Source organism: Sciurus carolinensis, chromosome 6 (genome assembly GCF_902686445.1).
Source record: "Sciurus carolinensis chromosome 6, mSciCar1.2, whole genome shotgun sequence".
Lineage (NCBI taxonomy): Eukaryota > Metazoa > Chordata > Mammalia > Rodentia > Sciuridae > Sciurus > Sciurus carolinensis.
In genome coordinates this window covers 113,095,808-113,112,560 of record NC_062218.1, presented here as the reverse complement: position 1 = coordinate 113,112,560, position 16,753 = coordinate 113,095,808, and the positions used below count along the sequence as shown (strand labels likewise).

At 38.1% G+C, this 16,753-nt stretch overlaps 1 protein-coding gene across 3 annotated transcripts in view; it reads left to right on the top strand.

The window, feature by feature from the left end:
• Positions 1–16,753, top strand: part of Gramd2b (GRAM domain containing 2B) — a 112,298-nt gene that overhangs the window by 33,063 nt on the left and 62,482 nt on the right. Inside the window, exon 1 of one of the 3 annotated variants that reach the window (XM_047555969.1) lies at positions 13,140–13,428. The exons of 1 other annotated variant lie outside the window; for it this stretch is intronic. In XM_047555969.1, the coding sequence (XP_047411925.1) occupies positions 13,346–13,428 (83 nt within the window). In that variant the 5' untranslated portion in view covers positions 13,140–13,345. Of the gene's footprint in view, positions 1–13,139; positions 13,429–16,753 lie in introns of those variants that run through there. One more of the 3 variants, XM_047555970.1, reaches the window with a different exon arrangement.

Here is a 16,753-nt window from a genome sequence, read left to right as displayed (position 1 = left end):
CAAAGTTTGACCCTGGAGTAGTTTAAATAGTAGAATGTATAATAAGGCATAAACCCATTTTATGAGTGAACCCAAGAATTCAAGTTCTTTTCACATTATTCTTTATTTGGGGAAACATGTCCTATGTGTCCAATAATAAATTACAGTGCATTTAAAACACAGTGTATTTCTAAGTTGGATGTTGCCTGCAATATATAGTGTTTTTCTAATTAATTAGGCATTATTTATTATTCAAGAAACATTTACTGAGCACTTATCTAGATACTATGAATGAAGGATTCAACAAAAAAGTCATAAACTAATCCTTCAAAGTTTAGAGTCAAGGTGGAGAGGCTCCAAGGGAAAAAAATCTTAATATAGTTTAAAATCAACTCAAGGTAAAATTAAATATTCAATAAAGTTATCTTTTTGTTTTAATTTCATGTATCAAAACTTTTCCAGATCTTTTGCTTATTTAAAGGCAACCTTATATTTCCTGAAATATAGTTTAACACATTAAAAGATTTACATTTAGTAACATAAAATTATCTAAATTTTCACAAAGGTCTAAGAAATAGTCTAAATACATATATTCCCCAGTACTGCAAAAACAAAGTAAAATATCTAAGTACATGTATTTATCCCCCACATTCTATGAACAAGCATGAGGCCATCTAGAAAAGAACAACTTACAAAGTTCACAGTTGGATAACTGCATCATTTTTCAAACATGAGAGGTTGAACAATATTTTGAATCTTAAAATATTAGAGAAGAAATTTGTTTGGAAAAAAAAAAAACCCACAACTTTTCCAAACAAGGATAGAATGCCAAAGTCTAATCTGTAGTCTACCCTTAGTGAAAGCTTATCAAAATTCTACATACCATACTTTTAAAAATAGCCTAGTGCTAATGAAATACTGAGGCTAAAGTCTCATTACAACCCATGGAAAAATGCTTGGAGTTAAACTAGTGCTGTTTGTGATAATAGTATTTGATAGAGGGGAGAAATGCCCAGAAAGCAGCTAGTAGGTCAACTAGTAGAGAGAGTTGGGTACCAGTGTCCATGGAAACCAAAGTGGCTGATAGAAAGTAGGCATGAGGTTTACTTACCTGTAACACCGACCAGTGTGCATTGACTCCATAATGCCAAGAATAGAAAGTCAGTCCATGCTCTTGTTAATCCTCTAATAATGAACAACAAAGAGATAACAAATTCCTAAGTGGAATCATGGATGTATGCAATTACCCCAATACTTTAAGATTCCTAAAAGCAATGAGAAACCTAAGAGCAAAATGCCACCCTAGAAATCAATAACCAGGATCCTCAAGAGCAGCAGATGAAGGTCTGGGAAGACTGAGTTCTGTATTTGGTGGGGTTATTAATCAGGGAGATTTGAAAAGTGTAGAAAATTTGGAAAGTCATTAACTGACAAAACTAACCAATCCAACAGTCCTTTATTCCATACCTAGAATTGTTAAGACTGACCTTGGTACTAGGGGATGAGGGGAAGAGGAGAGCTTAACAGAGATGGATGAGTTACCATCTTCCTGTCAGTGGGAGACACACCTGTGCACATGTAGCCATACATCAAGAGAGGGGGTTGTGCAGCAAAATAACCAAACTCCTCCCTGGCACTCAAAAAACACTTTCTACATGCCACATTCTAAAGACTTTCTGTATTTTCACTCCTTCAGTTGCCACAACCACAATTACTTTCTTCTGTTTACACTGAGGAAACAGAAGCTTCAAGAGGTAAAAAGTGGCAGATTAGGAATTTAACATCCAGGTTCCAGAAACCACTCACTCTTGCCACCTATAATGTGGAATCCAAAAGCTTGAATTCTGACTATGCTATGGGGGCAGGATGAGGTAGGAAAAGAAGTAGAGGAAGCTTGCAGGAGAAACCAGTAGTCAAATTGTACGTTGTCGATAAGATACACAAATTCTTGGACACAATATGACCCCTCTGGACTCTTTATCTCCTTATTTCTGAACAAGGGTGGGTGGATGAGATTATCTCAAAAATCACTTTGAATCATTGAATTGCTTTGGAATTCACTTCTTCTGACGTCACCGGAGGTAGAAAATTGTGGAAAGAGCAAGCTTCAGAAAACAGCACAACTAAACTTCCCATTGTGTGATAAAGGTGAATTGTTTGCCTTTTCCAAATCTCAGTTTCTTCTTCGGTGTGATGAGATAATCCTCCTAGGGTGGTCATGAGGATTTAATAATGTATGCTAGACACAGTGCCTGGCAGGTAGGAAGCACTCAATGACTTCTACTACACCTACCCCACTTCTTTTTCTTCTTTTAATTGCATATAATCTCAGTTCTTAAATTGGCCTAAGTCTAGTGAACCAGATGGTTGTATGTTTGGCTACAAACTCTTCAAATGCCCTCTAAAGGTGGATATATTGCAATATATAGAATCTTTGAAAGTATTGAATTCTTTATTTTAATCTGGAAGTTTTTAATTTTCCATGTTTTACATTATTAATACTGTTTGCTTCTCTTGATCCTTTTGCTTAAACTCTTTTTTTCTTTTGGTACCAAAGATTGAAACCAGAGGGGTTTAACCATGAGTCCCATCCCCAGCCCTTTTTGATTATTTTTATTTAGAAACAGGGCCTTGCTAAATTGCTGAGGTTAGCTTTGAAATCTGGATCCTCCTGCCTCAGCCTCCCAAGTCACTGACATTACTGGCGTGTGCCACCACACTCAGCTTAAACTAACTTTTTAAACAGCCATATGATAAACTTATATGGATATATATTAAACTAGAACAAGAAAAGAAGATACATAATATTCATAAATCATAACTGATATGACCTAGAAATTTTCAACAGATATTTGACAAGGTTATAAAAAGAAAACAACAACAAAAATATAGTTAAGAGTTTAACACTTTACAATGTTACATGCTGAAACAAATAACTGAATGAGAATAGGCAGGAAAATTCTATCCAAAAATTCATTTGTCCATAATTTGGAGTTTGATTAGCAACTATTAAGTGAAGGAGAGTTAATGAGGCATTTATTCATGGAAAACAATAAGGAGACAGATCATGTTGGTATTCAAGAGAAAAAAAAGAGATAAAAACTTCATGTATGTTGTTTTGTTTCTTCTTTCTGTTATTTTATTAATTCAAAATACATTTTTTAACCAGGTCTGGCTACAGAGATTTAAGGCTTTTCTTTTTAATAGTTAAAATTGAGGTTTAATTTACATCTTAAGTGCTTGCTTAATGAATTTTTACATTTTACCCAGGTAGCTAACCAAACTCAAATCAACATATAGAACATTTGCAGTACCCTTAAAAGCCTCCTGTGGACTTCTCTTGATACCCACAAGGTAACCATTGCCCGCCCCCTGCCTTTTAAATAGAACGAATAACAAAATAGCAAAGTAAAGCAATCCTGAAGCTGATTTTGTTATGTGTTCTGGGGTGTGCTGGGGTTTTTTGGTTTTTTTGTTGTTGTTTTTTTTTTTCCTTTTTTTTCATTACAGAGCTTACTCATTAGATACCCAAATCTCTAAGGAATTAGTTCACTCAATGATTAAACTGAAAGCCACGGTCTGGGGCTTAGCCTTTGAATTCTTACTGTAAAAGAGGGGGATTACTCATGATTTCTTTCATCTTGAGCAAATAAGTTAAGGAAAGCATCTAGAGAATTAAGCCAGGTTCTTTACATTCTCCCTGTCAGCATAAGTGTGATTCACAAAAAACTGCCTTGTGGTTAAAAATGGGTAATAATTTGTCAGTCAGACTTAAACTCTTGATTGGGTCAGTAAGCCGTCAGTTCTGTACATAGAGAGACGCTCTGGATTGATATTGTTATAGTTTGGATCTAAAAATGTCCCCCAAAGAGCTCATGTGTTAGGCAATATAATAATGTTCAGAGGTGAAAAGATTGGATTCTGAGTACTGTAACCTCATCAGTACTCAATTAATCCTCATCAGATGGATTAATTACTTGAATGGCTTACTGGGTGTAACCATAGGCAGGTGGGGTACTGCTGAAGGAAGTAGGTTGCTGGGGGCATGGTCTTGAACTATATGTGTCCCTGGCCCCTTCCTCTCACTATCACTTTCCTGGCTGCCAAGAGCTGAGGAGCTTTCCTCTACCAGGTCCTTCCACCATGATGATCTTCTTCACCTCAGGCCCCAACCAAGAGTTGGCAGACTAGATAGAAACCTCTGAAACCATGAGACAAAATAAACTTTTCCTCCTCTAGGTTGTTCTGATCAGGTATTTTGGTCGCAGAAATGAAAAGCTAACTACAGATTAATGAATGGGACATGAACTTGAACTGTTTTTTCAAGTAATTGTGATAATTTGACATTCTTGCATTGATTTGTTTTCATCCTACCCCTCTGATAACTTCCAAGTCATTTAATAGAAGTGGAAGTACAATGAGTGATAGAGAGTAGCCCCTGGGCCCCAAGGCAATCAGATTCAAGATATGGGTTCAGTAGATGCCTACTCTAAACAACTGAACAAATGTATTTTAGTGTGGTCAATACTATAGATTGACTATTGAAATTTTACAACAGGGATATCTTTGGAGAATGAAAGGGGACTCTAATGTAATTATGTCAAAACAGCAGGACTTAATCAGGACTGTCCCAAGCAAACCACGATTACAATCACTCTAGACATCGTAGGCTTCCTCTCCATAGGAGTTCATCTTGATTAGATGAATTCCAATGATTCTTACTAGTTAAGTTAAAGATAAGAGAAAGAGAGAGCGAGAGAGAGAAGGAGGCATGATGAATTATGGTTGAGATCTAGCAAGTTGAATGTATGAATGCCTATGATCTAAGGAATCAGTCTTAACTTCTGACATGGAGAAATCATCTGAATAGGATTGTGGTAGAAGAGGACAAAGATCACATCTTACATATCTTTAGTAACTCCCTCTAGCATGTGACATGAATACATACTGTGGGTTGCCATTAAGTACTGAGGGCTGAGGAACTAAGGGAAAGCAATATCCTCAATCTATTAAAATTCTACTCTGGTCAGTAATAATGCAATGATGATAATCAATAGTTATATAAGTGCTTACTATGTGTCTGCCATACTCTGCTATGCTCATAATATATATTATCTTTTAAAATTCTATAATGATTCTATAAAATAAATGCTTCTGCTCTACCCATTTTCCCCCTTATAGATGAGTAAAAGAGGTTTAGAAGAAGGTAAGTCATTTGTCCAAGATAGTAAGGTGCATTTAAAAATTCTCAGATCAGTTTAACTCTTAACCATTTCTTTATTCTACCTCCCAGTCAGGGCTCTTATTTCCAGGACAACTCCCTCAACTAGCTCAAACAAGAAGAGTTATTGACTGAAAGGCTTCCACAAACGATCCCTTGGATATCCAAGGGCAGAAAAATAAATACTGTGATACCAGCTGGGGAACACAACTGAGAAGCCAGAACCCAAGACTATTCCCAACAGATCTCATCAGCTGCTTCTTTGTAGTGTCTCCTTCAAATCTGTACAATATTTTCTTAAAATCTGGGGGCTGAGGATTCTATAATACAAAGCATTTCCAATGCCCAACTCTCTCTCTCTGATACATGTCTGAACAGAGAGTTTATTATATATTTGTTGATATGGAATAAAAGTGAATTTTTAGTTTGATTTCTTTGATTACTTCTAAAAATAAATTTAAATACTGGTTTTAACTAGTCTATGACCTTTAACACACAGAAAAGCATTCAGTTTCCATTTGGTATGCTTTTAAAAGTAGAAACCAATGCAAACCAAAGTCCTATAGGAAACCAGTAAATGCATTTGTCTTCTCAGATGAATAGATTTCAATACTTACTCTCCTCATGAAAAAATTTAAAATTTTTTTAAATTGGTTTATACACCACTTCAGTGTAAAAGGTTTTTCTCTCCTCATCCCTGTACTTTGTCAATGTAAAGACAGAAAGAAGTGATAATGCTGTAGCTATGAGGTCTAGGGTCCTTTCCTTGGAGCCAGCAGCTCTGTTACTTTCATGCTGTTTTCCATTAATAGATTCACATTCCAGCACCAAGCACAGAGTTTGGACTAGAGCCCAGTTCTCCTGATTTTCAGCCCAAGGCCTTTTCTAAAATTGTGTGGAAATGTGTCCAGAGTGGCTTACATGTGGCCCAAAACAGAAGAACAGGAAGCATCAAATGACCTGCCCCTTCTCACCATTTGACACCATGAAGTTACTTAGCACCAAGTGTCTGGTTATAAAATAAAAGCACAATAGTTTTTGACTGAGGTTTTGTGTAATATGTTCAGTAAATATCTGTTTGTTGGTATGTCTCCCCAGTAGGATTGCAGACTCACTTACAGCAAGCTTGGTGCTTATACATTTTTGTATTTCCATCACCCAGAATATGGCCTAGCACATAAAAATCAACAATAATAATGTTTGTTGGAAGAAAGGAAAGAAGGAAGGGAGGTAGGGAGGGCAAAAATTACCTCAAATGAAGAATCTATTTGTAAGATTCAACCAAAAGGTAAAGTAAATCAGTAGGTAGTTGAGAGAAGAACTTTCCTATCTGCCTGAGGAGTCTCCTGTGTACTCTTTTCTCTTGCTCCTTCTTGGATCACTTATTTCTTTGGAATAATTTTTTAAAAATGAACACAGTGCTACATCGAAGGAAAAAAATAGAAGAAAAGATAAAGATGCAAATGGGAATTTTCCAAAAATGAAAATAGAAAAAAGAATGACAAAGGTCAGAATAAGCAACAGAAAGTGTTTAATATGAGTGAGAAGTAAATATATCATATGCTAAACTAGCTAGTTAAATGTCAGCTGCTTTAAAACAGTAAGACAACTGCTTCCCACGTACAGCACTGTTGGTATGTTTCACAGGAGAAAAACAGGCATGAGGAAAGAGAAAGTCCCTCCTCACACTGATGGTGTAATCCTTAGTTCCCAAAACAAGGAGAGGACAAGGCTGAATGAATGTTTCTCTAAGAAAAAATGAGAGATTCCATAACTCTAAGTTGTTGCCTGTGGATTATAAACAGTGCCTCTGGGACTTGCTCCAGAGCTGGGCCAGCTGGGAGTCCTGGGGCCTCTCTGATCTGTTTGGGGTACTTGCACTCAACTAGCAGGCAAGAGACAAGTAGCAAGGGCCAACAGCTTTCTTTTTCAGTTATGAGAGGAAATTTGCTACTACATTTCTTATTCATTCACTTTTTTCTACCTGTAAATCAGAACATGTCAGTCAGTTTGAGTTCCTAGAGTATGGTTGAGAATCAGTGGCCAGAAGCAATCACTTGATGATTCATTCACTCGAACATTCTCTAAGCATCCAACAAGAAGTGGGCACTGTGGATAGAATGGTGGACATGACAGATAGGGCTCTTGATTTTGAGAAGATGCTACTCGGAAGGAAAAGAGCAGATACAAACAAATAGAAAGCTGTGTATATCTGAGACACCAACCTTCTTCCACCAACTTTCTCCTCCCTCCTTATACTGCAGGCAGTGGCCTTCTTGCTGTCCCCAGAATATGGCAGACTCAGTCCTGCCTCAGGGTCTTTACCTAGGCTCTTCCTTCTAGCTAGCAAGCTTTGCCTTCAGACACTCAAAGGGTCTCCTACACCTCACTCAAGGCTCAGTTGAGATGTGACCTCTCAAAGAGGTTTGGTCATTCCATGTAAAATAGACCTCCCTCACTCTTTAGCCTTTTCTATTTTCTTCATGTCGTAGCCATTAAAACTGTGCTGAAGTCCCTCAGTGTCCTCCAGGGACTGTTTCAAGACCCTCTCCCATACCAAAGTCTGAGGATGCTCAAGTCCTTTATATTAAATTGTAGAGTATTTGCATATAACCTACAGGCATTATCTTGTATACTTTAAATCATCTCTAGATTACTTATAATACCTAATGCTATGTAAATGCTATGTAAATAGTTGTTACACTGTATTATTTAAGGAATAATGACAAGGAAAAAAAAAAAAAAACAGTCCATACATATTCACTGCAGACACAACCATTGTAGGCCTAACTACATATTTAATCTGCACTTGGTTGAATCTGAGGATGCAGAACCTGCCAATAAGGGGGCTAACTATACTTTCCAAATTTTTTGTTTCTCCCACTAAGATGCAGAAGCCACAACAACATGAATTTTGCCCTTTTTGTTTGCCCCTATATCTCATGCATTTAGAACTGTGCTGTTAGAAATGTCCACTTACCCACAAGCCCAATAACAAAGTCTATAGTCAGATGCCTACTCTATTATAAATCAGTTATTATAAACCAGTTCCACTGCAGCAACTGGTTTCCAAAGATGGCTGCCAGTGAAGTACACCTCCTGGTATCCACCTGCTATGCAGTTGTGGCACCTTGGATCTGGGCTGGCCCTGTGGCTCACATTTGACCAATACAATGCAGTACAGGTGAAGCTGCATGACCACCAGTGCTACCTCACACAAGGCCTTGTAGATTCCACCTCCACATATGGTCTGAAGGAGGCCTCCCACAAGTACAAATATCCAACCACACAGAGGCCACCAGACAAAAGGAAGTCAGAGTCAGTCGTGTGGAATGCCACGTGGAGAAACTGAAGTGCTCAGCCAGCTCTCAGCACTCAGTCATCCCACCTAAAACACCAGGCAGAGGAGTGAAAACGCCCTCTTACACATAGCTCAGCTGTCTTCAAATGACTCCAACCCTGGCCTCTTTCTGACTGCACCTGTAGGAAAGACCACAAGTGACAACCATCTGGCTGAGTTCAGTCAACTCACAGAACCATAAAAAGTAATAAGAAGTTATTGTTGTAAGCCACCAAATCTTCAGGTGTTTAGTTATGCAGTAACAGAAAACTGCAAAATGCAACCACCAGAAATGGCTCTAGATTCAAACATTTCTTTTTCTGAAAACACTGTATTCATACCTAAAAACCTGCTATTAGGGTTTCCGCCCAACATACTCTCCCACAAAGCATGTGTCTCTGCCATTTTTTAAAAATGCGACTTGCTCTTTCATTCTAATAAAAACCTGTGCCCTCCACTGAAAGTCAGGAAAACCGGGTCTCCATCCGTTGGGACTACTGTAATTTTAGCAAAATCCCTAGACTCCCTGAAGCTTGGATTCTTCTCTAAAAAACGATGGGAATTTGACCTTTAAATTTTACTTAGTGTGTCCTGGTCAACACTTACTTCTTTCCCAAGTAGAAATTAAGACAGGGCACAAATACATGAAACAGATCAAAGTGAAAGAGTTCAAACTGAAGTGGGAGAGACTATACTGGAGTGGTGGTGGCAAGAGGGCAATGGAACCAGAAGACCTAAGTGCCAGCTCCTCCGCACACTGGTCCTAAGAGCTTGGATTCCCTAGGAACCAGACAGCTTTCACTTCGCAGGTTGTGATCTGTAGCATTCACCACACAGACATGTATTCTAAGACTTTGAGGTAGATTGTAATACATTATTTTTATGGTATCATTTATTTTAATTTTTAAAGAGTTTTGAACAGGAGGAGTCTTTGTATGACTTCTACTCTCTCAATGAATGAGATTTATTCTAGTGTTTCCCAAATGTCCTCTGACTCCTAGAGCTGTGAACACTTATCACGTACCCGTTCCTCTTAACACAGGCGCTAAACTTTGATTTTTTTTTTTTTTTTTTTTTTTTTTTTTTTTTTTTGGTACTGGGGTTTGAACCCAGGGGTGCTTAACCACTGAGTCACATCCCCAGCACTTTTTTATGTTTAGAGACAGAGTCTTGCTAAGTTACTCAGGGCCTCACTAAGTCGCAGAGGCTGACTTCAAACCTGCAATTCTCCTGCCTTGGTCTCCCAAACTGCTGGATTATAGTTGCGGGCCACCATGTCTGGCACTCATTCAATTTTTTAAAAGTCTTATTGTCAAAGACTTCATTGTAGGAGATGCCATAGCCTGCTATAGATTCCCACTCTAATGTTCAATGCTGGTATTCATTAGGAAACTTTTCTTTATATTTGATATAAAACATTCAATAATGGTATCCTTTCAGGTAATGCTTCTCACCTTTTCCCCATTATCTCATTTGGATAATTGACTTTAATTGGAAATAGGAATGATCTGATAAATGTTTCTGAAATTCTTTATGAAAGAATATTATGATTATGAAATATTATGCATAGTTAAATTATTACAGAGCTTCCAGGTTTCGTTTTAATAAAGTCATCAACATCTTCCAAAACATGCCACCAATCTGCATAAAATCACAAGCATGTGAAGATAATTTACACATACTTATATTGGCTAATAAATACACACTCTGCCATGTATTATAAATTAGGTAATTATTTGTCCAGACATCACAACCAAATCTCCACTCAAATTTCCAAACTCATTATTTGAACTCTGTCCCTGAGACTCCAAATGGATGCATAGTGTATTTGATCTGTTTTTTTAAAAAGACCAGTGTTTTCCTAATATTCTAAGCTTATTGAACAGAAGTTTCTACCTTCATAAACTTGACAGGTTAGGTACCTTCTACCAAAACTGTTTCAACAACTGGAAAAAGTATTGGCTAGAACTTTTCAATATTATAAACAAGAATTTAGATTTCCAAAGACTTGTAGGAAGAAAAGTAAAACAAAGAGCTTCCTAAAATTTATTTTAGGCATGATCTTCTATCTCTATTTTGTTATGTCACATTGAAATTTCCCATATTGTTTGACTGCTGCTGCCTTTTAAAAACTGTACTTCATTTTATGGTTTAATAGCCCCAAGAATAAACAAAGGAGGCAGCTGTTTGGCAATGTCTTTTAAACTTCAGCAAATGTCAATAAGTGTAATAATGTAACTTATTTGCTTCTTTTTCGATTTCCCCCACAGACCCAACTTTCTTCTTTAACCTTAACCTTAACTTTCCTTCCTTTCTTAACCTCTCAACTTCCTTAACCTCTCCTGTTCTTTCTCACTTAAGACTACACTGTTGGAAGTCCTCATTCCATATACTGAAGAATGAGTTTCAAAGTATCTGTGTGCTTTTTAATTGAGATGTAAGCCTACGCTAGGTCCACTCTGAACACTTGCACTTATTCATGCAAAAAAGAGGCCTGATTGAAGTTTTTCAAAAGGTGAAGTATAGAATATCACATGACTCAGGAAGTCTACTCCTAGATATGTATCCAGAAAAACAGAAAGCAGGGACTTGGACAGATATTTGTGCAACAATGTTCATAGCAGCATTGTTCACAATAGGCAAAAGATGGAAATAACCCAAATGCCCATCAACAGATGAATGAATAAAGAAAATAAGATACATGGTATATGCATGTCATAATGAAATATTATTCTGCTGACCAACAGAATGAAATTTTGGCATATGCTACAACATGGAGGGACATTGAAAATATGCTGAGTGAAATAAATTAGGCACAGAAGGGAAATTCTTGTATGATTCCACTTAATATGAGACACTTTCATAGAGACAGAAAGTAGAATAGAAATGAATAGGGGATGGGAGGAGGGGGCTGGAGAGGTACTTATTTCTTAATGAATTTAATGGAAATTACCATTTAATGGGAGTTTATGTTGGGAATGAATTTTTTTGGATATAGGTAGTGGTGATGATTACAAACATTGTGACAGTATTTAATGCTACTGAATCATATACTTACCAATGATTAAATGATAAATATTATATTAGGTATATTTTACCACAATTTAAAAAAAATTAGTTTGAGGGAAAAAAGTCAGAGTCAAATCTGAGGTCGATAGTGCTTGAAAGGTACCTGAGATTTGAAGACTCACTACCCAGAGCTTGGGAGTTTGACAACCTCTTCAACATTTTCAGCCCACTCTCAACCTGAATAGGGTGGGGAACTAGAGAAGGAATGTAGAGGCCAAGACATCAAGAATGTCCTCAGGAAGATAAAGTAATGGACACCAAAGAGGCAGCCTCCAGGTTCCAGGTCACCCAGAGCATTCCCCACCAGCATTGCTCCCCAGCAAGGGGTCCTTGTTGGAAGGAAAAGAAGAGACCTGAGTAGGTCAACTTTTAAGGAATTTATGCAAACGATTTCTTTCATTTGTTTTTCAAGTGTCACAAGAACCAATTTGGGAACAAGTAGGTTACAAAAAGATGCTTCTGTTCTCCCAGCCTAACAATGTAAGCTAGTAGATGGAAAGAATGTAACAAAACCTTGGAAAGAACTTGCATCTCCAAAATGTTTGAGGTTATTTGGGATGTGTAAGTGTTTTATACAGGTACAGACATCACATACATACGTAAATACTAGAGTTGCTATTCTTTTAATAAAGTTAATTTTAAAAGAAGGATGAAGGACGTGCAACCTCTGAACATAGAGTTCTTAATTTCTTCCCGGGCAATGTGTTCAACTATTGCCACTTGTCATTGTTGTGAAGTTAGATTTCCAACAATACGGCTTTATTTTAGTAATTCTTATTATCAACTACTCTCTAGCAAATGGAAAGTCACCCACCAAAATGTTATTTGCTATAATGTCAATGTTTAGAAGTATGCTTGCAATACCAAGCCTCACAAATTTGTTGAATGGATGGATGTTTCAAATGCAAAACCTCAGATAAGATCAGTAAGTCAAAAACCCACCAAAGGTAGGAAGATGATGCATTTATTGTATTGGCTGGGTGCATGGTAATAAGGTGCTAATGAGATTTTGATGATTGATTCCAGTCCCAGAACCAGCATGCCATAGAACTAGGGAAGGGTTAACCAGGCAACCATTTAAGACAAACTACTTCTTATCACCTTAGTTATTCCCACATAAAAAATTGAGGGGACCTATTGTTTAAGCAGAAGAGGCAGTCCTCAATGAGGCAACATCCTGTCTGAATAATTTAGGCCGGGCATAGTCCAGCCCACACAATGCATTTGTGTGAGCAAGCCCCACTCCGTTGTCTCCATTTCCTGTATCTAGAGCCCGCTGCCGTTCTTAAAAATTCCCCTGTTACGTCGAGGTAGGAAAAAAGCCCAATTTACCAGGAGGCTAAATATATTGTGCCTTCTTAGGCAAATGTATCACCTGCTTGGCCAATTAGCTTCCTCTCCCAGAAAGACTAGTTCAACAGGTTTCCTTTTTCTCTTCTTCGGCCTCCTGGGTTGGGGAAAGAGGCTGTCACTTGACTTGGACCCTCCCCTTCCCTCCCTCCGGCTCTCCCACAGTGGGTCTGACCAATCGCGCCGGCTAGAACGTGGCCAGGTTGGCGGCCCCCGGAGTTCGGGGGCTTGGATGCGCTGCGCGGCGCGGCGGAGGGCGCGGGGAGGGCGCGGGAGGGCGCGGGAGGGCGCGGCGCGGTTCGCTGGCCTGCGCCCCGGAGCCTGCGGGAGGGAACCGCGCCGAGACCCGGCGCCGAGTCTGAAGGTGCCCTCCGGACACGGCCCTGATGACTGAACTACAGCAAGATGTGGAAGACACAAAGCCTGCGAAAGTGCTCGCCAAGAGAGAGAGCAAAGTTGGCTCAACCCAGTAAGTAGTCTCCGCTGGGACCCATCCGAGGCGGTAGACTGCGCGCTTCCCAAAACTCTCTGCCCCGGGACGAGTGCGAATGGAAAAGATTTTCTGAAACTTTTAGATGGACAGTCTTGCGTCCTGAACTCTTTCCGTGGCGCCCGATCTCTCTGTCTCTTTCCCCCTCTCTCTTTTAGCTATGAATTGTAGCTTTTAGTTGGTGGGGTTGTGAAATATTTGATCCGAAATCGTAATTGGCGATTTTTATACTTCTCCAGGAATGTCTGGGAAAACTTTGAAATCATCAAGTCAAGAAAGTTCGCTAACATTCATTTCAGTTGTCCTACTTCTTAATGACGTCTGGGGAGATCCTGTTGTCTCTGGTTATTAGATATCTTATGACTATTACCTTCACAATGATGTGGTTTATGTGATTCAGAGCTTGTGTCTTTGTCCCATCTCCTTCGCCGTTTCCCCTCAAGAATCAGGAAAGGTTGTGGAAAACGTGAGATATGCTTTATCTTTCCCCTCAAAGACTGCCGGCTTTTGACTGATTACTTAATCCAAACTTAAACTTTTTTGGTACAGAGAGAGTAAGGGTGAAGTGGGGAAGCTCAATCAATATGCAGTAAAAGCACTTGGAGTATTTGCACATTATTTCAACTACAAACTCTGTTAAGAAACTAAAACTTCAAATATTGTGATCACAAGGATTAACTTCCTGTAATGAAACTCATTTTTCTTCCCCTGTACTCCCTTGAATAGCTTTTTAAATTCAGAAATGTGGTTTTTTAAATGAATGTTATTCCCATTCTTGTTTTTAAAAGGAAAATGGTCTTTCAGCATTTGCTTGTTTGTTATATCACCAGAATTTTAAGTGATAGTAAAATCAATATCAAATCAATATCACCCAATTTTATTTTATGGTGTCAAGTTGTTGGAGTAGTAAAATGTTTTGTTGATGCTAGAATGACAAGATGAAAAGTCTTTGTTAATAATGAAAACTCGATCCCCCATCATTCACCACTGAGCCTTTTTTTTTTTCCAGAAAATCTTAGCCTTATTCCACATAAGGACTTGTTTATAAATGCAGATTCTAGATGCGCATTGACTGAAGTTGAGCTGACGTTTCAGAAGTGTCATTGACAGCTTTGATGTGTCATTTCAGGCTTTGGTCATATTTGTCTCTGGGGTCTCTGCTTCCTTTGGCTGTCCTCTCCTTTGCCCTCCCAGCATTGTCATTGTAATCTGACATTCCTACTCTGCATGATGGAGAGAAAATTACTATAAGTAAAACCCCATGAAATCATTTTTGTTTTCTCACTCGATATAAAATTCTAACTTTATAATAATTACAATACAAGGAAAAAAATGAACTGTCAAGTAGCATCTATTTACTTTGCACTCAGTCATTCTTATGTGTATTTTATTTCTCTGAAGAAGAGGCAAAGTGGGTAGTCTTTTCATCGTGATATAGACATTGGAGATGACAGGAGCTTTTTATTGATGCTAGAATGAAGACATGTGGACGGAAAAGATTTTCTGAAACTTTTATATGGACAGTCTTGTATCCTAAACTTTTTCTCTTTCTGTGATGCCTGATTCTCCCCCCGCCCCCTTTTAGATCCAGACTTTCCAGAGAAAAGGCCGGAACCCAGGTCTTGGAACTCCTAGTCTAGGGTATGCCCAAGTCGGTCTTTAACTCTAGTTATAAGAGGCAGAATGATTTAAGTGGGCCCAAGGGTTCCCAAGCATTGAAATCTTCATGTTCCCAGTTGTCACATACTCAGTGAATGAGATGGTTTTGGATTGGTTAAAAAGTCCACTGTAGCCTGTAGACAATTTTTCTTATTTTGAAACTCAAATAATAGGAAAATAATTTTGTAGAAAATAAGCCTAAACCACCTTGAAGCTCAAGATCCTCGCATGGCCCCTCATTTAGAATTGCCAGTTTCACAAATTGATCTCAGTTTAATACACAGTATCTGCTTGTTGAACAGTGGTGGACAATACAAGGATAATGTGATTTGGGATCTACCTTTCTGGAACTCCAAGAGCAGGGTAGGAGAGGAGGCCCAAATACATGGTACTGTACTTCAAGGGACATCAGTGGCCATTGCCACATTAAACACAGAAAAGGCCTGTAACCAAATCTTCTCTATAAAGATTTTTACCTATTTGGCAGTCCTTGGTAAAAATCTATTGCTTTTTGAAGTTCGTTTTTTCCTACAAAGTGGTATTTCCTATGCCTATTAAAGTCATTAATGATTTAAGCTAAGATTTAGATACTGTCCTCTTTTCTTAAACTCTTGCTCTGGTATCAGAATAAGAGTAATTTTAAGAGGGAGTATCATTATCACAATGATAAAATAGTATGATAATTCTGTACTGAAATCGTTTTAGGTTGCCAAATATTTATGCTTAGAAATCCCATCTAACTTTTCTGTTTTAGACTTTATACTTAGATTAATTATTACTAATCTCAAAGTTTTTTTGAAGTCCAGGAGTCCTCATGGACATCTCTTCTAAGAGAATTTAGTGACTCACTCCTCCCTATTCCCTTGCATCTGTCACTTGTACCCACCTAGGCCTCATGACCTAGAACTTAGCCTTGTAGGTAGGTAATGATCGCCAACATTTACTGAGAATGCTTGCTATGTACAGGGAGTATGCTCAACACTTTACATGCATTTGCACATGGAATGAGGTAGGTACTATTCTTATCTCCATTTTGCAGATAAGAACACTGAAGCTCATTCAAGAGCAAACTTGTAAGCACTGCACAGTAATTTATCCCCATTCCTTAGCTCCAGAATCTAGAATCTAGAATCACTCTCTATGGCCTACTCTGAAACCTAGGCTTCTCTGCCAAGATTTTAAGATCTATAATGATCTGGGCACTCATAGACTCTTTTTGACCTCATTGCCTGATACTGGTCAGCATGTAATCAAAGGCACAAAGGGTATAATGGAAGGAATAAGTTTTGAGGTCTGTTGCACAGTAGGGTGACTATATGTAGTCAGTAACAATGTGTACAATGTGTATTTTTAAATAATTTAAGAGCAAATTTCAAATGTCTTATAAAAATGATAGGTGAGGTGCCAGATATTTGCTCGAGTTAATCCTTTCATGTTGTATACATATGTCAAATCATTACATTTTTCCCATAAATGTACACAATTGTGACTAATAAATAAACATATCAATTAAAAATAATTTAAATAAAGTATAGATTTCTTATAAAACAAAAAAGAGACAATAAGCAAATTGAATGCAAAATATGCCTACTGTAGGACTGAATGAATCCCCATCTGCCTTCCTTCTCCCCACCTCTATTTCTTT